This window comes from Natrix helvetica (genome assembly GCF_964273705.1).
Source record: "Natrix helvetica genome assembly, chromosome: Z".
Taxonomy (NCBI): Eukaryota; Metazoa; Chordata; class Lepidosauria; order Squamata; family Natricidae; genus Natrix; species Natrix helvetica.
In genome coordinates, this window is record NC_138554.1 from 75,743,312 (window position 1) to 75,771,156 (window position 27,845).

The window sequence follows — 27,845 nt, forward strand, 5'->3', positions numbered from 1 at the left end:
GAGAAGCATCTGTCCAATACTTATGGGAAGAGTTTCACATGATGAATTAAAGATGTTCTTAGATGAACACTTGGTAGAAAAATCTTGACTGGAAAGCATGTAGGATAAAAATCTATAGTTACAAAATTTATGGCAAATCATCTTCAAATCCTTTTTGGAGCTTTGTCTATATGACACATTATAGTAAAGTATCTGTCTTACTGTTATTGTAGCTGGCTGACAAACCATACTCAATGAATAGTCCTTAATGGTATTACATCCACATGGAAAGAAGTAAACAGTGGGGTTCCATCTCAGTAGTCTTCAATATCTTTATAAATGATTTAGATGAGGGCATAGAAGGGGAACTCATCAAATTTGTAGATGATACTAAACTGGCAGGAATAGCCAACACCCCAGAAGACAAACGCAGGATCCAAAAAGAACTTGACAATGTTGAACTATGGCCCTTATCAACAAAATGAATTTTAATGTGGAGAAAAGAAAGCTTTACATTTAGAAAGGAAAAAGGTATAAGTACAGATTAGGTTAGACCTGGCTCAAAAACAGTAACTGTGAAAGGGACCTTGGAGTCCTAGTGGTTGATCACTTGAATATGAGCTAGCAATATGCAGCAGCAGCTAAAAAAGCTAATACAATTCTGGGTTGTATAAACAGAGCAGTGGTGGGTTCCTGCCGTTCACACCGGTTCTGGCGATCCGGTTCATGACCGGACCCGGAAGAAACCGGACCCGGAAGTAACTTCTGGGAACTGGCCCCGGCCCTGTCGCTTGATCGCCCTTGCTGTCCCGATGCAGCTTGCCCACTCCCCCGCCCGTCTGCACTAAACTAGGCTACCCCAGCCCACCACTCACTGATTGGCTTGCGTGCGGCAAGTCTCCATGAGGAAAGGCCTTCGGGCCTTCCCTCGCTGAAGCGTCGGGCTGGCGTGGGCGGCGCGGGCGGCGGGTGGCAAGCCTCCGTGAGGAAAGGCGTTTGGGCCTTCCCTTGCTGAAGCGGCGGGCGGCAAGCCTCCGCTAGGAAAGGCCTTCGGGCCTTCCCTCGTTGAAGCGGCGGGCTGGCGTGGCCGGCGCGGGCGGCAAGCCTCCGCGAGGGAAGACCGAAAGCCCCCCGCCCCCCTCTCCAGCCTCGCCTGGCTGGCTAAGTCTGCCAGGCAACCTGCTTAGTGACAGTCTTACCTGTCCTGCTGCCTCTCTGCCTGTCTGCTGCCTGTTGCATCCATCCATCGCATCAGAGTGCTGCTGATTCTGCCTGCTGGTAAGTAACCCGGTTTTTTTTCTTTTATTTTTTTAATGTATTTTATAATAATATTTTATTTATTGTGCATAGAATTTTTTTAAATAATTTTACTTAAAAGTATTGAGTATAGAATATTTTAAAATGGTTTACTTCAATTTATTGTGTGTGGATTCTTTTTTAAAATTGTCTTAAGACTATTTTAAAAAAGATTCTATCCAAAATAAATTAAAATAAACCATTTTAATTAATTAATTTATTTATTTCTTTAGATTTCTAAACCACCCCCTCTCCCAAAAAGGGACTCGGGGCGGTGTACAGTCAGATAAAATGCAGATAAAATACATGAATAACAATATAAATAATATAAAACAATTGAATACTAAACATTTAGGTGGAGGAGATGAGACTGTACAAGAAATAAATATGCTATGAAAACCCTAAAAAACATCCCCAATTAAAATACCCAAACCCAGTTAAAATATATCCCCGGGAGGCAAAACTAAGAGAGTGCCAGGCCAGCTAATTGAAACAGGTGAGTCTTTAATTTTTGACGGAAGGAGCGGAGGTCGGTGGTGGTTCTGATGTCGGGGGGAGGTCATTCCAGAGGGTTGGGCCCATCACAGAGAAGGACCTACTCCTAGGTGTCGCCTGCTGGCATTGCCTAGCAGACGGCACCAGGAGGAGTCCCTCCCTGTGTGAGCGGATTGGTCGTAGGGACGTGTGTGGTAGGATGCGATCCTGCAGATAACTAGGTCCTATGCCATGGAGCGCTTTAAAGATGGTAATCAATACCTTGAAACGCACCCGAAAGGCCACAGGTAGCTAGTGCAGCTCGCGCAGGAGGGGTGTTACGTGGGAGTATTGTGTACTCCCCATGATGGCCCGCGCGGCTGCGTTCTAGACTAGCTGCAGTCTCCGGATGCGTCCCAAGGGAAGCCCCATGTAGAGGGCATTGCAGTAGTCCAGGCGAGACATCACCAGCGCATGAGTGACCGTGCGCAGGGCACTCCGGTCCAGTAGGGGGCGCAATTGGCGCACCAGGCAGACCTGGTGGAACGCCCCCCTTGCCACGGCTGCCACATGGTCCTCCATTGACAGCCGGGCATCAAGGAGGACGCCCAAATTGCGCGCCCGTTCCACAGGGGACAGTTGTTCGCCCCCTATGGCCAGCGAAAGTGTCAGCTGGCTGAACCGAGGTGCCGGTAGCCACAGCCACTCGATCTTGGAGGGGTTGAGTTTGAGTCTTTTGTCCCCCATCCAGACCCCGACGGCTTCCAAACACCGGGACATCACTTCGACAGCCTCGTTGGGGTGGTTTGGGGTTGAAATGTACAGCTGAGTATCATCAGCGTACAGGTGGTACTCAACCCCAAAACCACGGACGATCTCACCCAGCGGCTTCACATATGTGTTGAACAGGAGAGGCGAGAAGACCGACCCCTGTGGCACCCCACAAGTGAGTGGCCTCAGGGTCGACCTCTGCTCCCCTGTCAACACACATTGCTTCTGGTCAGAGAGGTGGGAGCCGAACCACCGCAAAACGGTGCCTCCGACTCCCATCCCCTCTAACCGGCGCAATAGGATACCATGGTCGATGGTATCAAAAGCCACCGAGAGGTCTAATAGGACCAGGATAGAGGAACAACCCCTATCTCTGGCCCTCCAGAGATCATCAACCAACGTGACCAAGGCTGTCTCTGTGCTGTGCCCGGGTCGGAAGCCGGACTGGCGTGGGTCTAGATAATCGGATCCGTCCAGGTGTCGTGGAAACTGCTGCGCCACCACATTCTCAACAACCTTCGCCAAAAAGGGGAGGTTGGAGACTGGACGGTAATTAGCTAGCTCCATTGGGTCGAGCGAAGACCTCTTGAGCAAGGGTCTCACCACCGCCTCTTTCAAGGCGGTTGGTAAGTATCCCTCACCCAATGAGGCGTTCACCAGGCCCAGAAGCCAGCCTCGTGTCACCTCCCAGGCTGCCAGTACCAGCCAGGAGGGACACGGGTCCATTGAACATGTAGTGGGCCGCAGCCGTCCACGCAACCTGTCCAAATCCTCGGGGGCAACAGAGTCAAACTCCTCCCAGAATGGTCTCTCAAGACTCGCTGTTGGCGGCTCGTCTGGTCCACTGACGGAGGTCCATCCGCTCCGGATATGAGCAATTTTGTCCTGCAGATAGTCCCCAAACTCCTCTGCTCTTCCCTGTAAGGGTGCCCCCCGCGTCCCCTGCGATAAAAGGGAGCGGGTCACCCGAAACAGGGCGGCAGGGCGGTTATCCGCGGACACAATAAGGGCGGCACAATGCCTACGCTTGGCCACTCTTATTGCCACAAGGTAAGTCCGCAAATAGGCTCTTACCTGTGTTCGGTCAGATTTGGAGCGTGAGGACCTCCACCTGCTCTCTAGACGTCTCCTGTGGCGCTTCATCACCCTTAGCTCCTCAGTAAACCAAGGAGCCCAGGTGGGTCGATGCCGCAGGAGAGGTCGCAAAGGCGCAACCCGGTCCAAGGCCCCAGTCGTCGCCCTTTTCCAGGCAGTCACTAGGTCCTCGGAGCGGGAGCGGGACAGGGCTACAGGTATTGGCCCAAGCTCCGTCTGGAATCTATCCGATTCCATCAGGTGCCTGGGGCGGTACCAGCTTGTAGAGTCTGGTTCCGCCTCCTCGCGGTGGGGGATAGCGCCAGGGAAGTCCAGCCGGAGGGATGAGTGATCTGACCATGACAGGGGCGTGATGACTAAGTCCCCTATTCCCAGATCACTCGTCCACTGTTCAGATACAAAAATGAGGTCCAGTGTGTGGCCCCCTTCGTGAGTGGGGCCCTGAACTAATTGGGTCAGGTCCATGGCCGTCATGGAAGCCATGAACTCCCGAGCCACCTTGGAAGCCGCTCCCGTCGACGGCAAGTTGAAGTCCCCCATGACCAAGAGTCTGGGGGTCTCAACTGCCGTCGCTGAGATTAGCTCGAGGAGCTCGGGCAGGGCTGCTGATGCATAGCGAGGAGCCAAGTATACAATCAGCAAGCCCCACTGCCTCCCTGGGCCCCAGTTCACACCAAGGGACTCACACCCGGGTATCTAAAATATTCTATACTCAATACTTTAAAATGTATTGTGCATAGCATTGTTTTAAATCGTTTTATTGCAATTTATTGTGTATGGAATATTTTTAATGGTTTCATTTTAAATTATTGTGTGTGGAATAGTTTGAAATGGTTACAGTATAAATTATTGCTGGTGGAATAATGGTTACAGTATACTATGGCTGGTACAATACCTTAAAATAGTTACAGTATAAATTATTGCTGGTGGAATACTTAACAATGGTTTTTAAGGATTTTTTTATTTTTTAATTGTTTATAAAATATATTTACTACAAGAAATGTTATTCCCTTTTGCAAATGTTTTCTTTGTGATGCAATATGTTGCTTAAAAGTGTTCAGACCAGGTTTATGTATCTCAAAGTGGCTGCTTTTCTATGGGCAGGCCAGGTTGATGCAAGGCAGCTTTGCCAGATTTAGTGTGTTTCACCCTCGTTTATGTAATTCTGAGGTGGTTGATGGTTCTGTGAAATTCCTGGCACTGTCCTTTATAATTTCCCACAATGCCTTGATGGTTTTTATTCCAGTGGCTTTGTCTTTTCTGTCCTTAGGGTTAGGAAAAAAAAACTGGTTTCATTTGCAGTCTTTTTTTGGGGGGGGGGGATTCTTATTTTTTGGTGTTTTCCTGGCACTGTCATAGTTTGTGTGGGTGTGGGTGTGTAATGTCCCGCAGTTATCTTGATTTTAATTGTCAATTTATTTATTCCTGCACATTGTAATATTTATTCATTTTCATATCTCTGTTTTTCCACTGTTGTGCAAACACAATTCCAGCAGCTGCTAACATGTGTAAAATTAAATATATATTGTACTCCTTTTCAAATAGCCAACAAAATATTTCTGGTTCTAATTCCATATCTTGCTTTACCATTGCTTCTAACCACTAACTTCTGAATAGCTACTTGGACTGACCTAAGTACTGAACCTAATTCATATATTCCTGTTTTTTGGAACTGAGAACTAAATTTCAGAAAAAGTAAATCTGTATTGCTCTGGGAATATGAAATTCATTCTTGAACTATCTTCTTGGATGAAAGACTATATCTTTCCTGTTTGTTGGGGGACATCCTTCCTGAAAAGACTGTACATTGTTGGGTGAAAACAGAGGTCCCTTCTGTTACCTGTAGTGTAGTCCTCAGCTTACAACCACAATTGAGTCCAATATTGTTTTAGTTCTTCTGCAGTTAGTATTATTTAACAGGATGAAGAGGCAACAGAGTATGACCGCTAGGACAGTCATGTTTCCTATGTAAGTAGCTGTTTTATTGCTTTGTGTGCTTGTTTCATCCTTAATATAGTAGTGCAAGCAATTAAAGTCTTGCTTTCTGTGTCTGTCCTTTGTGCAGGTTTTTTGAGCAAAGTAAATCGATAAGGTGGTGTGCAGAAGACCAGCAAGCCAGGGATCCTTCCTCTATAAGGAGCTGTCTTTATTGCTGGGTGTGGTGTGGTCTGTGCTGTGTTGAGATAGTGAAGTGCAAGCAATTAAAGTCTTGCTTTCTGTGTCTCTCCTTGTGCAGGTTGTTGGAGCATGAGGTGGTGGTGCAGAAGACGCAAAAAAGGAGAGTAATTTTCCTTTTTTATTATTTTGTGTGCTGGTTTCATCCCAATGCAGTGCATGCAATGAAAGAGTTCATTTCTGTGTCTCTTCTTTGTGCAGCCCATTCATTGGAGTCCGTGATACTGAAGACTGGCAAGAACAGTCATCTTCCTTCTGTAAGTAGCTCTTTTATTGTTTTTGTACTTATTTTAATCTTATTGTAGTTCATCCATTGGGGCAAAGAATTCAGTGACATCGTCTTGGCCACTCCCACCCAATCACATGGCCAGCAAACCACTCCCACCCGGTCACATGGCTGGCAAGCCACTCCCACCAGGTCACATGACTGGCAAGCCTCTCCCACAAAGGAGGCCATACCCACAGAGTAGGTTCCAAAAAAATTTGAAACCCACCACTGAAACAGAGGCATAGAATCAAGAACACGTGAAGTACTAGTACCACTTTATAAAACCCTGGTAAGACCACACCTGGAATACTGCAACCAATTTTGGTCACCATACTAGAAACAAGAAGTTGAAACAGCGAAGAGCAACTAAGATGATCAAAGGTACAGAGACTAAAACATATGAAGAACGGCTGCAGATCTTGGGTCTGGTTAGTCTAAAGAAAAGAAGAATTAGGGGTGACATAATAGCAGCATTTTAGCATTTGAGGGACTGCCACAAAAAAAAGGGGGCCAAATTATTTTCCAAAGCACCAGAGGGCAGGACAAGAAACAATGGTGAGAAACTGATCAAGGAGAGAAACAACCTGGAATTAAGGAGAAACTTCCTAACAGTAAGGACAATTAACCAGCTTGCCTTCAGAAATCAATGGAGGGCTTTACTTGTCTGAGATTGTATAGGTTCTCCTGCTTGAGCAGGGGGGTGGAGTAGAAGACCTCCAAGGTCCCTTCCACCTCTATTCTATTCTATTCTATTCTATTCTATTCTACCCTGTTTCCCTGAAAATAAGACATCCCTGGACAATAAGCCCAATTGGGCTTTTGAGCGCATGTGCTAAAATAAGCCCTTCCCTGAAAATAAGCCCTCCCCCCAAAATATTACAACACAGCAGCAGCCATGAGGTGGTTTGGTTTGGTTTGGTTTATTTGGATTTATATGCCGCCCTTCTCCAAAAGGACTCAGGGCGGCATACAACATTAAAAAACACACATCCCAAAAGTTAAAAAAGATTAAATCCATATCCAAAAAAACCAAACCGAATTTTAAAAAAACCAATACATTTAAAATAAGTTAAAATTAACAGGCCAGTCCGGCTTGCTGGAAAAGCAAACTTTTTAGGGCGCATCGGAAGGACCGGAGGTCGGGGATTATGCGAAGCTCCGGGGGCAGCTCATTCCAGAGGGTGGCCACGCTCACTGCCTCCTGCACCTCGAAAATAATAAGACCTCCCTGAAAATAAGGCCAAGCACTTATTTCGGGGTCAAAAGAAAATAAGACCCTGTCTTATTTTCGGGGATACATGGCATTCTATTCTATTCTATTCTATTCTATTCTGTGATAGGATTCAATTTTTTTACTACTGGTTCTTTGGGCATGGCTTGATTGTCATGGGATTGGTGGGCATGGCTTGGTAGTCATGTGACTGGTTGGGCATGGCTAACTCAATGTCACTCACATCAAGGGGTGCCTCGCCTGGCCCCTGCCCTCCCAGCCATTCCTTGTCACACCTAGCCTCAATGTAAAATGTTGTTCATCTTTTTTTGACTTTATTATCTACATACTATAGATGTACTTTCATGGACCACTGAAAGGAGGAAATGGCTCACGTGCTTTGTCCAAGAGTGTGATAGGCAACAGGCTATTAAGGGGCTGCCAGAAAGAAGGGGGAGCGAAGTATTTTCCAAAGCACCAGAAGGCAAAACAAGAAGCAATGGATGGAAATGAACAAAGAGAGAAGCAACCTAAAACTAAGGAGAAACTTCCTGACAGTGAGAACAATTAACCAGTGGAACTGCTTGTCTCCATGAATTTCTGGGTGCTCAATGGAAATGTTTAAGAAAAGACTGGACAGCCACTTCTCTGAAATGGTATAGGGTTCCACGCCCCAGGTCCCTTCTAAGTGTTATTCTGTTATTCGGACACCTTTCCCAGGACCTCTACTCAGATTTTGGCATCCCCAGTTTTCCTGCCTGAGCAGGAGGTTGGACTAGAAAACCTCAAAAGTCCCTTTCAACTCTGTTATTCCTGAGCTAAATAGCTAAGAGTTAAAGAGCTGCCTCAAGACATTCATTTTAATAAGATTTTTAAAAACTGCAGTTGAACATTCTTCATGTCACCCTGAAGACCCAATTTCATTTGGAATTTAATCCCAAACTGATTGCCCTTTTAACATTTCTCTTGATACTTCTCCAAGATGCACTCTAAATAAGCCACATCTCCATATCTATCTATCTCCCTCCCCATCTCTCTCTCTCTCTCACACACACACACACACTCACTCACACCTGGTCTGGCTCATAGCTCTTCATGATGGAGCCCTTCCCAGGGAGCAAAGCATGGCTTGGATGAACTGATCCGGTGAGCTCCAGAGCAGCAGCACTGGCAGAAGTAAGAAAATGAGTAATGGTGCTCCGGGAGGATGGGCGGGATGTCCCAGAGCTGCCCATGTGCACTGCAGCAGAGCAGCAGTCTCTACCCCAGCAGCGGCAGAAGGAAGAAATCGAGCAACAGTGGTGCTCCAAGAGGGTGGGCAGATGTCCCAGGACTGCCCATGCACATGGCAGTGGAGCAGCAATCTTGGCCCCAGTGGCAGTGGCAGAAGGAAGAAAGCGAGCGGCGGCAATGCTCCAGGAGGATGCGTGGATATTCCGGGGCTGCTGCACATGCACACCGCATGTGCAGCCCTGGGACATCCTCCCACCTTCCGGGAGCACTCAAGACATTAATTTTAATAAGATTTTTAGAAACCTGCAGTTGAACATTATTCATGTCACCCTGAAGACCCAATTTCATTTGGAATTTAATCCCAAACTGATGGCCCTTTTAACATTTCTCTTGATACTTCTCCAAGATGCACTCTAAATAAGCCACATCTCCATATCTATCTATCTCCCTCCCCCCCTCTCTCTCACACACACACAAATACACACACACCCCTCTAGGCCCAGCGCAGTGGCTGTATCTCCCCCCCATGTCCGCCCACCCACCTGCTGGCCAGCCCGGCTCTGAAGAGCACGTCTCCCTTCACGGGGATGGATGTGTGACCCAACCTCAGAATGCAAGCGGCAGCACATATATTAAAATTGGAATGATACAGAGAAGATTAGCATGGCCCCTGCTTAAGGGTGGCATGCAAATTCATGAAGCGTTACATATTTTTTGAAAGTAGGGGAACTTAGAAAACAATATCACTTTCTGACTAACGTGCTGACTACACATAATGTTAATTTCAGGTGGCTGATACCTGAAGGGATTTTAGTTACCTTGCAGGAAAAAAAGTTACTGATTGGACTCATTTGATAAAGCAACAAGCTTTTATGATAATTTTTTCAACACAGAGGAGAGCAGGAAACAAGCGGTGAAATAATACATAAGGGACAAGAACTATTAATGGCAGAAGGAAAATATCCACAGCAAGATCAAATTGAAGAGGAGAAAAAAGAACGTTCAGAACGAAAAGGAGCAATAGTAAAAGAACCCAGAGAAGTAAGAGCAACCAGGACTATGAGACCTAGATATAAGTAAAACAATACAAGAAGAAGTAAAGATGCTATCAGTTAATATTAATTGTCTGAACTCCCTCACAAAAAGAAAAGAAAGAAAATATTTTCAAAACTATAAAAATTAAAATTGGACATAATAGCACTTTAAGAAGTACATATTACAAAAAAAGACCTATAAACTGTTGGAATATTCTAAATTGAGAAATCTATTTTACTCACTAGCACAACAGAAAGAAGAGGGGTAGTATTTTATGTTAAAGAGACAATAAATGCCAAACAGGTTTTTCAAGATGAAGAAGGGAGAATTCTGATGTTGGAGGTGACCTTAAATCAAAAACAGATTCTCCTGGTTGCTATCTATGCACCAAACTCAGGACAAGAGGAATTCTATTTAAAAAAATCATTAAAAGGTTTAGAAGCAGAATATGAAAGCGTTTGTATTATGGGAGATTTTAATACAATAGTCGACACAAATCTGGACTATAAAAGTAGTAAAACAGATAAGAATACAAGAAGGGTCCTACCTAAAATCGTATTAAAATGATAGAACTGTCGATACAAGATACTTGGGGATAAATGAACCAAGAGAAGAAACAGTGTATATTTTATTCTAATGTGCACCAATCTTGGTCTAGAATAGACATGGTTTGGATGACCTCGGAATTGAGTGGTAATGTGCAAGAGATTGAAATAGAAACAAATTTATGGGCTGACCACAGTCCAATTAAAATCAGTTGGAAGGGACATAAGAGGAAAGTAAGATGGACTTTAAACCAATCTATAACAAAAGATAAATAATTCATATAGATGATGGAAAGAGAAATGGGTTCTTTTTCAAAAAGAATAGAAAAGTAGAGACCTCACTACAGAACATGTGGGATACTGCAAAAGCAGTGATCAGAGGACTAGTCACAACTTATATAGTAAAGAAAAATAAGAAAAAGAAACAGGATCAAAAGGCTTTGGAAGAAAAATATAAAGGACTTGAATTAGAGTTACAAAGAGAATCACACAAGATAGGCTTAAGACATCAAATGGAACTGATTAAACATACATTAAATGGACTTCCGGTGGTGACGTCGAGACGAGTGTGGGGAAGAAATCAGTTAGGAGGGGCCAATACTCGTCTGTTGGGTGGGCAGCAGGTCCTCCCTGACTGTCTATTATTTTTTCATCAGTCCGAAAACCATTGGCTTGGATTCCCTTTGAGTATAGTGTCCATACTCTATAAGGGAACCAGAGTCTCCCCTGGACACTTTTGGCAACGGCATAAAGAGAGAACATGTACAAGATATTCTACAGATGGCATCTCCCACCAGTGAGAATTCCGAAAATGTTCCCGGAATGCTCACTTATCTGTTGGAAATGCAACCAACAACATAGAACATACTACCATATGTGATGGACGTGCACATCTGCGAAAAAATATTGGGGGAAAAAAAGATTGGCTGGAGGAGATTACCACACATCAAATTGAACTAAAACTGGAATTATTTCTGTTAGGAATTATAAAAGGAAATTATGAAAAAAAATATTAGATACTTAATTCTACACATAATCACGGCAGCGAGAATTACATTCGCACAAAACTAGAAAAATAATTACGCACCAACAGAAGAAAATGTAATTAAAATATTGGAATGTGCAAAGGTGGATAGACTCATGAAAGAATTAAAAGAGAAAGAAGAATCTGAATATTACTCCATATGGGATTTATGGCATAATTGGATAGAGGAAAGGGGGGGGGGGGCAGGAAAGCAAAAAAGAAAGGAAGAAAGATCAACAAATTAAAATACAGCTATAAAACCGGAAAATGCTTAAAAGATAGAAATACAAAATAGACTGTAGCAAATAAATAATAGGAAATAAATGCAAAATGATTCAAATATAATAAAGGTTGTCATACATAGAATATATAGAATGTTATATATAGAATGAAGAAAAAAGATGTATGAAATAATATAAATGTGTATGTATGTATGTATGTATGTATGTATGTATGTATGTATGTATGTATGTATTTGTGTTACAACCCCTGGTATGCCCAAATATGGGAGGGAGCACACTACTCCCCCTTTCTGTCCTTCGGCTCATTACAGAGGACCATCCAGGCAGAAAACCATATTTTTATTTTTAATGTTGCCTTTTTATATTTGTGTTGTATTTGTGCTGATAAATAAATAAAGGGAGACTAGTATAGATCTATTTCAACCTATTTAGGTCTCATCAGCTAGCCATACCCTTACTGGGAATCGAACCAGGGCTGTATTGCATATTAGGCCGATGTAATTACTCGACCAGTAATTGTCGAAGTGATGTCCCGGTGTTTGGAAGCCGTCGGGGTCTGGATGGGGGACAACAGACTTAAACTCAACCCCTCCAAGACTGAGTGGCTGTGGCTACCGGCACCTCGGTTCAGCCAGCTGATTCCATCGCTGGCCATAGGGGGCGAACAATTGCCCCCTGTGGAACGGGCGCGCAATTTGGGCGTCCTCCTTGATGCCCGGCTGTCAATGGATGACCATGTGGCAGCCGTGGCAAGGGGGGCGTTCCACCAGGTTCGCCTGGTGCGCCAATTGCGCCCCCTACTGGACCGGGATGCCCTACGCACGGTCACTCATGCGTTGGTGACGTCCCGCCTGGATTACTGCAACGCTCTCTACATGGGGCTGCCCTTGGGACGCGCCCGGAGACTGCAGTTAGTTCAGAACGCAGCCGCGCGGGCTGTGATGGGGAGTACGAGGTACTCCCACGTAACACCTCTCCTGCGCGAGCTGCACTGGCTGCCTGTGGTTTTTCGGGTGCGTTTCAAGGTGCTGATTACCATCTTTAAAGCGCTCCATGGCACGGGACCTAGTTACTTGCGGGATCGCATCCTCCCACATACATCCCTGCGGCCAATTCGCTCACACAGAGAGGGACTTCTCCTGGTGCCATCCACTAGGCAATGCCAACGGGCGACACCAAGGAGTAGGGCCTTCTCTGTGATGGGCCCAACCCTCTGGAATGACCTCCCCCCGACATTAGAACCACTACTGACCTCCGCTCCTTCCGGCAAAAATTGAAGACTCACCTGTTCCGATTAGCAGGCCTGGCATAATTACAACTGTCCCTCCTGGCAAATGTATTAACTGGTTATTTTAGGGGTATTGTTTTTAACTTATTGTGGGTGTTTTAGGGGTTCAAAATCCTATATTTATATATATTGCTTTGTACAGTTCTTTTAATTCCATTTTTAACCTCCTCCATTCCAACTGTACATATTCAATTTTATTGTATTTTGATATATTTGGCATGGACTGTACACCGCCCCGAGTCCCTTTTTGGGAGAGGGGGCGGTCTAGAAGCATGAATAATAAATAAATAAATTAATTAATTAATCGAGCGACCATTTCAAGCGGCAAATTCGAATTGCCTCAGCCAAGAATGGCCATGCACGCCCCGCCAACTCCGTGGCCGAACACTGGGAATCGTATATGTTAAGGTTCGAATGCTTTCTCAACGCAAACAACCTTATGGGGGTTCCCGACTCCCACAAGAAAAACTTCTTCCTGGGTTACTGCGGCCGAGAGGTCTTCAAAACAGCAAAGGATTTATCGGAGCCAACTCCAATCCAAGCGGTTCCTTGGGCGGTGTTACAACAGATTCTAAAAACTCACTATGCGCCCAAACCTTCGAGGCATGTTAGCTGCCATGAATTCAACGTGCGGTACCAACAAGAAGGAGAATCCATAAACCAATATGTTGCAAAAAGCAGCAACATATTGCAAATTCCGTGACCTGGACGACCAAATTTTAGACCGCTTAATCTGCGGCATGCGGGACATTAATCTGCAGAGACGTCTGCTAGCCAGATCAAACATGTCTCTGCAGATCGCACTTGACGAAGCCAGGGCGTCCGAATCTGCAGACAAGTCCACAGAAGCATTACAGCGCCAAAACAACATGCCACAAACCATGCAAAAGCAAACGTGCGTACATCATGAGGCCGCTGAACAAGAACCCTCTGACAGTGAAGACGATGACAGCTACTGCATGCACTGTAGCCGCACAAAACTGGCACAAAGATTCAACTTGTGCCTGCCGCCCTGCGCAAGCTGCAGAGGGAACCATGCCCGGTCTACCTGTCGGTTTCAGGATGCAACCTGTCAGCGTTGCGACAAGAAAGGGCACATTGCCAAAGTGTGCCGGAGCGAATTCTCTGCCACCGCTTGGCAGCCAAAACAAAATCCAAACCACCAACAGAGGCCCAACCCAGGGGCCTAACGGAAAACTCAAGGGCGCCCAGAGAGAGAACCTAAAGTAACCTATCAAATCTCAATAGGGCAAGTCCGCACTAGGTGGCCAAAAAAGCTGAAAGTCACAGTCCTCATTGAGGATGCTCCCTACGAGTTTGAAGTTGACACTGGATCGTCCCTAACGATCATTTCCTGGTCGACCCTGAAGCAAGCCATCCCGAGCCTGAAAAAACGGCACCTTCGCATCCCAGACATCAGCTTGTGTTACTATCAGGGGAACCGAGTCCCCATCGTGGGCCAAGGCACCTTCCGAGTGCAGTACAAAGACATCAACACCAAGCTTCCCATGACCGTGGCCAGCGCACTGCTACAGAGCCTCCTGGGCTCGATTGGTTTGAAGCCCTGGGATTGGAAGTCACCGGAATCAACTCCATAAAGGACAGCGGTGCCGAGGCAATTTTTAAGGAGTTTGAGTCTTCAGCTCCGGTTTCGGTAAGTATGTGGGGACACCAATCTCTTTTAACTTGGACCCCAACATAGCGCCTATCAGGCTAAAACCCAGGAGAGTACCTTTCGTTCTCCGCCCTAAAATCGATAGGGAAATTGACAAATTGGTGAGTCAGGGGATTCTAGAGCCAGTCGACCATGCATGCTGGGAGACCCCTATAGTGACCCCGGTCAAGCCGCATCTGCGCAGACTATAAATGCACAATAAACAATGCGCTACAACAAAGTGCCTACCCTGTGCCCATTGTACAGCACCTACTACACTCGCTAGGGCCAGGAATTTTTTTTGCTAAATTAGATATGGTGCAAGCATACCAGCAGTTGCCTGTAGATGGCACCACAGCAGAGGCTCAAACCATCGTGATGCACAGGGGTGCATTCAAATGCCACCGCCTGCAATTCGGAGTTAGTATCGCTCCTGGACTGTTCCAAAGCGTCATGGAACAGCTTTTGCAGGAGATACCAGGAGTCGACGACATATTGGTATCGGCTGCAAAGAGGCACAACTTTTAAAAAGGCTGTTTTGACCAGAATTCATGAAAAAGGCCTCCGGCTCAAAAAAGAAAAATGCAAAATTAATGTGCCCAGGGTAGAATTTCTGGGGTACATGATTGATGGCTCTGGGATCCACCCAACATCTCCAAAAGTAAAAGCTATCCAGGAAGCCCCCACACCTCGCAATCAGACTGAGCTGCAGGCGTTCCTTGGGCTTCTTAATTTCTACAGCGTCTTTCTCAAGCAGAAAGCCACTGTCGCTGAGCCCTTGCATCGCCTCCTGTCCAAAAATGCCAAATGGTCCTGGGGCTGAGCCGAGGCCACCGCATTTGCCACGGTAAAATGCCTTCTGACTGCTGACTCCCTGCTGATCCAGTACAGCCAGACCCTGCCGCTGGTGTTAATGTGTGATGCATCCCCCTTTGGCGTCGGCGCTGTCCTCAGCCACCGCATGCCCAATGGCACAGAAGGCCCTATTGTTTTCTACTCGCGAACCTTGTCTTCTGCTGAAAGGAACTACAGCCAAATGGACTGAGAGGCTTTGGCTGCTCTAGCGGGAGTCAAGAGGTTCCACAAGTACTTTTACGGCAGAGACTTCGAACTTGTGATGGACCACATACCATTGTTGGGGCTACTGGCTGGGGACTGACCTACCCCGGTTTCTTTGTCTCCGCACATGACCAGGTGGACTGTTTTCCTGGCTGCTTACTCCTACAAACTAATTCACCGCCCGGGTTCCACATTGGGACATGCTGATGCTTTGAGCTGCTGTCCCCTACCTGAACTGCTGGCCGACCCCACTCCCGAGACACCGGTCCTACTTATTGACTGCCTGGACTCTGGACCTGTCTCGTCCAATGACGTTGCCCGTTTTTCTGCTAAAGACTCTACTATTAAGCAGATTTTGAACTGGGTGTGGAGGGGGTGGCCCAAGGGGACTGTTGGGGCCAATTTTAAAATGTTTTTTACTAAACGAGATGAGTTGTCAGTAATCAAGGGCTGTTTACTGTGGGGGGACCGGGTGGTCATTCCAAGCAAACTGCGAAAGACAGTATTGGAGGCATTACACGTGGGGCATCCTGGCATTGTCAGGATGAAATCCTTGGCTAGGAGCTACGTCTGGTGGCCTAACATGGACAGGGAGATAGAAGAGTGGATAGCTACCTGCACTCCGTGCCAGGAATCCAGACCAGCTCCCCCAGAGGCGCCCGCTAAGGAGTGGGAGTGCCCTCGGGCACCCTGGTCTAGGGTGCACATTGACTTTGCAGGCCCCATTCATGGCCAAACGTTCCTCATAGTTATGGACGCATATTCGAAATGATTAGAGGTAGCCCTGATGACCTCTAAAGGTGCTATGGAGACTTTTCTCCATGCACGGCCTGCCCGATGTCTTTGTCTCGGACAATGGGCCCCAATTCACAGCCATGCAATTTGAGACCTACTTAGCTAGCCAGGGAATTCGGCATGCCCTGGTCGAGCCATTCCACCCGGCTTCCAATGGTCAGGCAGAGAGAATGGTGCGATCGGCTAAAGAGGCCCTCGCCAGAATGGGCCTGGGTGATTGGCAAACACGGGTTGATCACTATTTACTAATCCAACATATTACACCAAGCCCCACCACTGGGAGAAGCCCCTCTGAGCTTCTCATGGGTCGCCGTCTCAGGTCCCACTTAGACCGGCTACACCCAAACTACTCTGCACATCACCCCCAGACTCCACAAGCAAGATTCGAAACTTTAGCATAGGGGATTCAGTATACACCCATAACTACGCCGGGGGAACTCTGTGGATTCCTGCTACGGTGATAGGCATCACCGGGCCTCACTCTTATCTATTAGAGCTAGAGGATGGTAGAAATTGGAGGAGGTATATTGACCAACTCCGTGGTCGCCTCTCCCACTCCAATCTTAGAGCACCAGATGAAATTCCGAAACAAAGCAGCCAAGGTCCTATCCAAAAGGAGCAAACATTCACTCCTTCCACAGCCAGCTCAAACCCGCAGGTACCGGAAAACTTATCTGAGTTTTTTGCAGGCCCACAGCGAGCTCCAAGCAAGCAAAGCCAGGGAACTCCAGCCGCGGCTTGGGGTAAGTTCCAGCAGGTTCCACAGAGCGGAGCTGGAGAGCAGATAGGTCCGTCCGACCTGCCTGAAGAACCAGTTCCAAATGAACTGCGCAGGTCTGGTAGAGCGAAACAAAGACCCGCCTACCTCAAAGACTATGTGACCAATAGGAACATCCCAACCAAGAGTGGAGGAGTGTTAGATATTAACACTAGCTACCATAGTTTCCACTCTGGTCCTTTGTTCCGGTGGGAACAGAGGTTTAATCTGATTGGTTAAGAGGTCTGACAGCTCCCTACAAATGGAGAGCTGTCAGACCCAACAGTTGCTGGATTGTACATACTTGTCTGTCTGAATAAAAAGCTGTTGTTGCGTTAAGCCAATGTCTGCCTTCTCATTCCCCAATCTAACACTGATGGTGACTTACAAATGATGCTGCCCTGATACCCAGTAAAGCAGGATATGTTGCACTGGTGGTCTCATGAGGAGGAGTCCCAGGGCTCATTGTGTGTAATTTTAAAAATACTAAATAGCCAAGATTGCACACTGGCTAACCTCAATTTGGATTTACAAATCCTGGATGCACTAAAGTAAGAGTTAAGGCAGGTTTAGTAACCATCTCTTGGAAATGGGCAGCCTGTAATTTAAAGGAAAACCATGGCTGTGAAGAATTTTGGTACTTGCTTGAAACCTGACAGGAAGGTCACAGAAAGTGATATCAGTCATCTGAAAGTAATTGGCATAGAAAATTGGATACTGTAAATTTCCTTCCAGAACTTTTGCCCTGGCTGCTAGACTTTAGTGTTGAAAGCTCTCCTTTTGGGAGCCACTGAAGGAATCCTTTTCTGCTGCCTCTATCAATGCCTTACCCTTTTCACCAGAAAATTAAAAGCACCCATCAAGTCTTCCTGATCTGATCAATTTTTAATCTTTTGCCAATAACATCTCTGTTTCACCCACATATTTTGGCAAAAGGGGGGAATTCTAGGAAGTTAACACCCACCCCCCTGGATGAGAAAAGGAGAAACATATTTTTAAAGACAAAGCAGCTTCCTGCAGCTCCCTTCCCCCTTCAGCTCAGGGTGATGGGATTAAGGCATGGTCCTCAGGACATGATAGGATTAGCCCTCTACCCATCTCACCACATGGCACCTAAGAAGATTACATCACCCAGCAAGGCTCAACTAAGCCTGGGACACAGACAGCCTACAAAGTTAGCTAAGATCCCTGCCCCTTGGGAGTCTGGTAGCCAATGGAATACATTTCTTGTACAAGAACAGGAAAGTTTAAGACAGGGCCCAAGAAAGTTATTAATATATTCCTCTCTCCACTCCATGTGCTTTTCTTCTTTTGCCCATCTTTCCAAGCAGCTTCCATGTTTCCAGTATCTTTCTCCCCACTTGGAACTGAACCCAGATGGATATTTCTTTCAACACATATGAGCACAGATTTTCACAACATTTTGGGTGAGGATAAAAGTGAAGCTTGTGATCAAGAGATATGTCTCAAGAGATATATACACCAGCGCAATTGAATTGGATGGGTATAAAAAGGATTCTCAGGCATTTGAAGGGAACTGTGAACTTCTGTCTCCAGGTCTCTGAAGAATTGAAATTAAAATGTTATGTTGACAGTGATTATGCCAATGATGTAAAAACCAGAAAGTCTAATTCTGGGATTGTAGTATTGTTTGGAGCAGAGGTGGATTGCTGCCGGTTTGGCTGGGATCAGGAGAACCAGTAGTAGCAGCAGGAAGCTCCGCCCACCCACCCCGATGCATGCACAGAAATGTTGAGTGTATGAGCGTGTGCGCACATGTACCAGAACCAGTAGTAAAAATATTAGCAACCCACCTTTGGTTTGGAGGGACTTTAATTGGTTGGAATTCCATAAAACAAGCAATTGTAGCTATTTCTACTGCAGAGGCAAAATCTATTGCTGTGTCTGAGGTAACTTGGTACATACAGCTGTTAAATGATTTAAACATAAAAGTAACTGAAGCTATAATGGTGTTTGAGGATAATGCTGCTTGCATTAAAATGGTAACAGGTGACAGAGTGAAGAATAGAAGCAAGCATGTGGATATTAAATATTGCAATGTAAGAGAAACCATCAAATGTAAATTAATTAGCTTGCTTCACTGTTCTTTAGAGGACAATATGGCAGATATAATGACCAAGCCATTGAGTGGAGTGCACCATAGGAAGAATATTAAGTTATTCGGTTTTATGTCTATTCCAGTCATAAAGGGAGGAGTGTCAGTGTGGGAGCTGGGATAGCCATAACAACAAGTCAGGCAATGGGGGACTGTTTGGCTCAGAGCCTGGGCGTGGCTTAGCCAACTGATCTGTGTGTGTGTGTGTGTTCCTGTCTCTTTATTATATTGCTTTTGTGATTCTGTACTTCTGGATTCTGAGTTCTGGTTCTGGCTTCTGCTGTATGGTATTGTATATAAAGAAGTTTCTTATATAAATAAATCCTGCTGAATTATTTACTTGTGTAAATATAATTTACACAAACAATTATAAAGCAATAATTGGATTGCTGCAAACTATAACTGTTAGATATTAGCATATATCGTTGTAAGTCTCCACTCAGGTCCGCCGCTAGGGCGGGAACAAGGGGTTGTTCTGATTGGACGGGAGGTGTACCCGATCCCTATAAAAGGGGATACTTTAGACCACACGCTAAGCTGGATCACTACTATTACTATTAAAGAGCTGTTAAGTCACTACTGCGTCCGAAGTCTGTTCTCTCGTTGCCCGAATCTAACACTGGCGACGAAGGTGGGATCGAGAGACAGATAGGACGAAGAAGCTACCTCCAGGATCTACGGATTCGATCCAGCCTAGGAATTCGGCGGAAATTCCGGCAGCCATCTCAGTGCGGCAAATTCAAACGCAGACAAAATGGCGATGCACACTCCTCCAGCTCCATTCGACCCAATCGCCGATCATTGGGAATCCTACATGCTAAGGTTCGAATGTTTCCTCGAGGCGAACGATTACACAGGAGTACCGGACTCTCGAAAGAAGAACATATTCCTGAGCTACTGCGGCCGAGAAGTTTTCGAAACGGCCAGAGATCTCTCCGAGCCAACAACCATACAGGCGGTATCATGGGCGGCGCTACAACAAACATTGCAAACACATTACGCGCCAAAACCTTCCCGCCACGTTCGCCGTCAGGAATTCAACACGAGGAACCAGAAGGCGGGAGAATCAATCAACCAATATGTTGCAGCACTCCGGAAAGCGGCAACGCATTGCGAGTTCAGGGATCTGGACGAGCAAATCCTGGCGCGACTCATATGTGGGCTGAGAGACATTTCTCTACAGAAACGGTTGTTGGCCAAACCCAACTTAAGCCTACAGATTGCACTCGATGAGGCGAGAGCCTCCGAATCAGCGGACAGATCGTCCGAGACCATACAACGCGGATACAGCGCGATCCAGACTGGAACAAGACAAGCCCGAGTGCATTATGAGGACACCGATCAAGAGGTTGAGGACAGCGAGTTCGAAGACAGCCATCGTATGCGGAGCAGTCACACGAGACCGGTGGGGAAACCCGAAGGCCGTTTGCCACCATGTGCAAGTTGCGGAGGGAACCACCCCCGGTCTACCTGTCGTTTCAGAAACATTGTTTGCTCGCATTGCGACAAAATTGGGCACATCGCATGAGTGTGCCGGAGCGAAGTCCCTGCCTCACAATGGCAGCCTCCGATATACCGCCGACAGAAGCCCAACCCAGGGGCTTGGCGGAAAAGCAAAGGGCGCCCAGAGAGAAATCCAAGGGAGTTTGCCGAGAGAGAATACTCACAAAGAGCTGAAAGGGCGTATTACCAGAGAGCAGAGAGAGAGTATCCCCAGGATACCGATGCCGAGAGAGAGTTGACCCAGAGAGAACCAATGCGAACCTATCTCACAACGATAGGTCAGGTCCGCACCAAGCGGCCTAAAAAGCTGAAAATCACTGTCCTCCTGGAGGACTCCCCTTGTGAGCTTGAAGTCGACACGGGATCGTCCCTGACGATCATCTCATGGTCCGCCATGAAAAAAGCAATTCCTAGCCTTAAGAAGCGCCAACTGCGAACACCAGACATCCTGCTACGAGACTGCCAGGGGAACAGGGTCCCCATCGTGGGTCAAGGCACGTTTCGGGTGCAGTTCAAGGACATCATAGCCCAGCTGCCCGTGACTGTCGCCAGCGCACCATTACAGAGCCTCCTGGGACTGGATTGGTTCGAAGCCCTGGGGCCAGAAGTCACCGGAATCAACGCCATAGAGAACAGCAGCGCTGAACAGATTTTTAAGGAGTTCGAGGATGTGTTCAGCCCTGGTCTTGGTAAGTATGTGGGTAAACCTATATCATTCAATCTAGACCCAAACGTGGCGCCAATCCAACTCAAACCTAGAAGAGTGCCTTTTGCGCTCCGTCCCAAGATTGATAAAGAGATAGATAAGCTCGTAGAGCAAGGGATCCTTGAACCGGTGGATCATGCGCGCTGGGAAACCCCCATAGTGACCCCAGTTAAACCAGATGGGTCAGTCCGTATCTGCGCGGACTATAAATGCACAATTAATGTCGCCCTACAACAGAGCGCGTATCCTGTGCCCGTAGTCCAACATCTATTGCACTCGTTGGGGCCAGGAAAAATATTTGCTAAATTAGACATGGCACAAGCGTATCAGCAGTTGCCTGTGGATAGCGCCATGGCAGAGGCCCAAACTATAGTGACGCACAGGGGTGCTTTCAAATGCAACCGGTTACAATTCGGCGTAAGCATCGCTCCAGGTCTGTTCCAAAGCGTCATGGAACGGCTTTTGCAGGGAATACCAGGAGTCGTCCCCTATTTCGACGACATCTTGGTGTTGGCTGCAAACGAGGAGCAACTATTAAAACGTGTTAGAACTGTTTTGGCCAGAATCAGAGAAAAGGGCCTCCGCCTAAAAAAAGAAAAATGCCAAATTAACGTGCCCAGCGTAGAATTCCTGGGGTATAGAATCGATGGACTGGGTATACACCCAACATCGAAGAAAATTAAGGCGATCCAGGATGCCCCCACACCACAGAATCAGACCGAGTTGCAAGCATTCCTCGGACTTCTTAACTTCTACAGCGTTTTTCTAAGACAGTAAGCTACCGTCGCTGAGCCGCTACATCGACTCCTCGCCAAGAACGCAAAATGGACATGGGGACGCCCCGAGGCAGCAGCTTTCGCCGCAGTCAAGCGCCTGCTCACGACCGACTCGTTACTCATCCAATACAGCCAAACTCTACCACTGATCTTAACCTGCGATGCATCACCCTTTGGCGTCGGCGCAGTCCTCAGCCACAGAATGCCAAACGGAAACGAAGCACCCATTGCATTCTACTCCAGGACTTTATCATCAGCTGAAAGAAACTACAGCCAGATGGACAGGGAAGCGTTAGCCGCTGTGGCAGGAGTCAAACGTTTCCACGAGTATCTCTACAGCCGCGATTTCGAACTCATCACAGACCACAAACCACTGCTGGGTCTTTTGGTGGGAAACTGCCCCACACCGGTCTCACTCTCCCCGCACATGACCAGGTGGACTGTTTTCCTGGCTGCGTATTCCTACAAACTGATACACCGACCGGGTTCCACACTAGGGCATGCTGACGCACTCAGCCGTTGCCCACTTCCTGAACTATTAACAGACCCCACTCCCGAGATACCGGTTTTATTGATTGACTGTTTGGACTCAGGACCAGTTTCTTCTGTGGACATTGCTAGGTTTTCTGCAAAGGACAATGTAATCAGGCAGGTACAGACTTGGGTATGGAGGGGATGGCCCAAGGGAAATGTGGGTCCGAATTCAAACTGTTTTGGTCAAAACACGATGAACTTTCGGTTTTACAAGGTTGTTTATTGTGGGGGGATCGAGTTGTTGTTCCATACGCATTGCGGAGAAATGTCTTAGAAGCGTTACATGTTGGGCATCCGGGGATCGTACGGATGAAAGCGTTAGCTAGGAGTTACGTTTGGTGGCCAAACATGGACAAAGAGATAGAGGAATGGGTAGCCACTTGCGATCCGTGCCAAGAATCCAGACCAGCACCCCCTGAAGCGCCTGCCACAGAATGGGACAAACCGAAAGCACCCTGGTCGAGAATACACATTGATTTCGCAGGGCCAGTCCAAGGGCAAACATTTCTAATAGTTGTGGATGCATACTCCAAATGGTTGGAAGTAGTCCTAATGACTTCAATCACGGCAGAGGCAGTCATTAAGGTACTACGGCGCTTTTCGCCACTCATGGCCTGCCCGACCTCCTGGTTTCCGACAACAGGCCCCAGTTCACGGCCATGCAATTCGAAACATACTTAGCAGGTCAGGGAATTCGGCATGCCCTAGTCACGCCATTCCATCCGGCCTCGAACGGACAGGCGGAAAGAATGGTGCGATCTGCAAAAGAGGCCCTCGCTAGGATGGGCCCAGGTGATTGGCAAACACGAATTGATCATTACCTACTAATCCAGCATATCACCCCTAGCGCCACGACGGGTAGGAGCACCGCTGAACTCCTCATGGGGCGCCGTTTACGGTCTCACCTGGACCAACTTCACCCAAACTACTCTGCCACATCACCCCCAGACTCCACAAGCAAAATTCGGAATTTTAGTATAGGGGATTCAGTATACGCCCACAACTATGCAGGGGGAACGCTGTGGATTCCGGCAAAGGTAATTGGTATTACGGGTCCTCGATCATACTTGTTGGAACTAGAGGACGGTAGAAATTGGAAAAGACACATTGACCAACTCCGGGGTCGCCTAACACACTCCAACCTGCGATCTGCTAACGAAGACTACATTCCGTCAGAAAATCAGCAACCCGAGAATCAGAACACAGAGGAATACAGCACCACGGAGCCTGAAGCGGAACCAGAGATCAAAGACAGAACGGAACAGCATCCGAGCGAGGGGAGCCTTCTACCCCCCCGACTGCGAAACAGAACAAGCGGAACAGGCCGATCTCACACCCACTCCAACTCAACCTGAACTCCGACGATCCACCCGAGTAAGGCAGAAACCGGCATATTTAAAGGACTTTGTCACAAACAGGAACACTCCGTCTAAGAGGGGAGGGGTGTTAGATATTAGCATATATCGTTGTAAGTCTCCACTCAGGTCCGCCGCTAGGGCGGGAACAAGGGGTTGTTCTGATTGGACGGGAGGTGTACCCGATCCCTATAAAAGGGGATACTTTAGACCACACGCTAAGCTGGATCACTACTATTACTAATAAAGAGCTGTTAAGTCACTACTGCGTCCGAAGTCTGTTCTCTCGTTGCCCGAATCTAACAATAACACTTAGTAATATAAGTGCTAAAGTATAAACATCAGTTTCCAAGATTAATGTCAAGGCCTAGCTGTTTTTTGCTATCAAGTCTAGACTCTTGCAGAGTCCTATTAAACAGATTTAGGATTAGGTTACAGAATCATGGAAACTATAGACTTTAACACCTTATTTATCAATAAATCCATTAGGATGATGATTTTTTGAGTTTTTGTTGCCTGCCTGTTGAAGGAGTGTGGAGGTGGCTATTTGCTCTGTTGATTCAGGAGGAATGTGCAGATGTTCCAGTGCTGTACTATTTGGCAAACCATCATGCTCTTTCCTAGACCCTGGGAACAGTTTTACAACAGTTCACTTTTATTTGCATTCTGGTCATCAAAAGGAAACACTTACCGATAAAACACAGTGTAGTCCACAGTTGAGTGGCAAATCTGAAAATCCCAGGCTTTGAGCTTTTGGCATTCCCGATGAACACGGAGTTTTACTCTCACAGTTCCTTGGCACAATTCAGGAAATTGCTTCCTTGGAGGACGAGTACAGAATTCATTTGATTCCACACGCCAGGACTCAGCAAAGTCATCCACATCAAACTTAAAATGTCCATCACCACCAATCAGATCATCTCTCTTATGTCCATTATAGTTGCCACATAGACCACAAAGCCGACCTTTAAGATGAGGGGCAGCCATAACTTCAACAAAACTGTCTCCATCCCAAGAGATTTCTAGTCCTAATGAAAAAGGCAAAGAAAGAAGAATTTTAACAGCATATTTTTGACCATGTTTCCTATTATTTGAGTCTGATTACTACTCCATTTGATCTCTCCATTTGGTGGTAGAAGTTTTTCAGATCTCTTAGCAAAGATACATCCCTATCCTAATACTTCAAATCCTTGACTAGAAATGCCTAGTCTTATGCTCAATTTCTGAGCTATGGAACATAATGGAGCATAATGGAGCATAATGGAAATGAGAGGACAGAGTGGAAAGCAGGTGCCCGAAGAAAACTGTTTCTATCAAGGAGTTATCTAGCCCGGTTCTTCTCCCCTTGGTATTCAGTTGCTTGATCTAATGAGTTACAAGCAGGACTTCACCTATAACTGAATCTTCTGCCTCCTGTAAAAAATGATACAATAGAATGGATTGAACTATTTTGAACTACAAATAGTAAGATATCAGTTTAGAATTTCTGAAATTAAAACATTAAAAGGGGGGGGGGTATTTAAAAGTATTATCAACAGGTTAAAACAAATGCAATGGAAGTTATACAATTTTTAATAGTGGAGTGATAGTATTAGGGACTACTTCCAATATGTGTGCCAGAAGGATTCAGGAAATTATATGAAAATGATAATTTTGATTTATTTTAAAAAACTACCACCAACTTTAAGACAAAAGCCTTCCCAATTTAGTTAACAAACACAATACAAAGGCAGAGCTTGATAAAAACTAATAGGCTGATCCCAATCCTCCTTAGCAAAAGATCAAAACATAAGCAGATACACCTTATTACTTAAGTTATCAATAACTTGACAATAGCCAAGGAGATCCGAGATCAGTTATGTATGACCAATCTATCACTTACCTTTTCCCCCACTAAACAAGGGTGAAAATTTGGGTGTGTCTTATATATCAAATGTAGCCCCGCCCACTCACTGGCCCCCACCCTTTGGCCTCTACCTCCCAGCAATTTACCTTTTTGCAGCAAACAGGAAGATGGGGCTTGCAGAGGTGGCAATAGGTTAACAGCCTGAAACAGCTAATCATTGGGAGGCCCGTGTTAAAACTGAAATTGAAAGTGAAATGGGCAGTTTGCTATTTGCTGAAAGGGGCAAATTGCTGGAAGGTAGAGCCAGATTATTGTTCTAGAAAACTTAACAAAATGAAGAAGCTTTTTAAAATAAATGCTTGATTTGAAGAGGACCATTGCTATTTTATCTTTTAAATAGCAGAGAATAATGTATACTTCGAGAAAGCCATATCAATTTTAGCAGCATCTGTACAAGTATAGTCTGAAATGTAATACCACAAGCAGTGCATATCGTCTATAACCAGCGATGGCTAACCTTTTTTGGCTTGCGCGTGCCATAAGTGGGGGGAGCGCAGGGGGGTTGTGCATGGGTGTACCGCACCCATAATGTAATGCACAACACTCACAGTGTGCATGTGCGCACTACAGGTGTGACCCCCCATTTTTTGCACCCTTTTTTCACCCTCCCCAGACTCCGAGGCTTTATAGGAGTCTGGGGAGGGTGAAAAAAGCCTCTCCCCACGGAGGTCCTCCGGAGGCTTCAGGGACCTTTAGGAGGATTCCCTGAAGCCTCCGGAGGGCAAAAAAAGACCCTACGAGCAAACCAGAAGTGACTTCTGGTTTGCTCGGAGGGTCATTTTGAGTGCTCTGTAGGCTTTAGGGACCTTCAGGAGGCTTCCCTGAAGCCTCCTGAGCACTTAAAATGACCCTCCGAACAAACCAGAAATCCGTTCCTGAACTTCCAGTTTTCCCATAGGGCCAGTTTTTTGCGCTCCAGAGGCTTCAGGGAAGCTCATGAAGCCTCAAGAGGGCCTCCAGGCTCTTTTCACCCTCCCCAAGCTCCTATAAAGCCTCTGGAGCCAGGGGAGGGCGAAAATGGCTTTTAAAAAGGGTGAACTTAGTCGGCCAGCGCGCACATGCATGCTGGCCAGTTGACAGGGCAGCGCGTGTGCCCTGACAAATGGCTCCGCATGCCACCTGTGGCACGCATGCCATAGGTTCGTCATCCCGGGTCTATACTGTTTGCTGTTTGCTGCAAGGTGGCAAATTGCTGGGAGGCAGAGGCAGATTTCCCCCCCTTTTTTTCCTCCCCAAAAGCTAGGTGCATCTTATACTTCAGAGCATCTTATACTCCAAAGTATATAAATGCGGTATTAAAGGACAATTCTTCTAAACCTAAAACTCAATTCAAAACCAGTTAAATATAGGGTTGTGTTTTTAAAAGATTTTCTGAAAAGCTGAGTGAGGATTATAACTACTTAGTATTATTCAGGGTTATAATTGCCTTGTTTACATTATTTCAAATTGCATTATATGCCTTGTCTTTTTATCTATGCATATCTAGTAAATTAATTTATTCATGTGGCAGTCATTCAGAGCTGCAATAAATGTAGTGATTCAATGGAAGAGGATTTTTTTGGAAAACTCTTTAGCAGATGGGTATCAGTTAGATCAGGGGTCACCAACCTTTTGGCTCTCAGGGACACTAAATTCATAATTTTAAATTCTGCAGGCCACTAACATGATCTGCCTAATGATCAGCTGGGTGGGCGTGGCTAGGTGATCATGTGACTGGGTGGCCATGGCCAACTCGATGTCACTCACATTGAGGGGTGCCTTGCCAGCCTCTACTTGCCCCTCCCCTCAAAGCCACTCCTCACTGCCTGGGCTCCTTAGGGTCCCAACAGGAAGCAGTTGTTGGAGCTAAGCAGCCACCATGAGACAGAGTTGGCAAAACAGCTCAGTTCAAATTGGATCTGACTGAGGAGGCTCAGTAGAAGCACCTCACTGAGGACTATGAACATAGGCTTTCCAAACAGAGGGAAGACCTGCGGGAGTGCAAGGCCAGGTACCAGAGCCTGTAGGCTCACTGGGTTGAGATGGTCAGCCAGTTCCACGCCATGATGC

General features: G+C 46.4%; 1 protein-coding gene across 1 annotated transcript in view; it reads right to left on the bottom strand.

The window, feature by feature from the left end:
• The window catches only part of BMPER (BMP binding endothelial regulator), a 473,492-nt gene that overhangs the window by 67,281 nt on the left and 378,366 nt on the right, over positions 1-27,845 (bottom strand). The window contains exon 13 of the mRNA XM_081971272.1: positions 24,582-24,918. Coding sequence (XP_081827398.1) covers positions 24,582-24,918 — 337 coding nt within the window. The remainder of the gene's footprint in view (positions 1-24,581; positions 24,919-27,845) is intronic.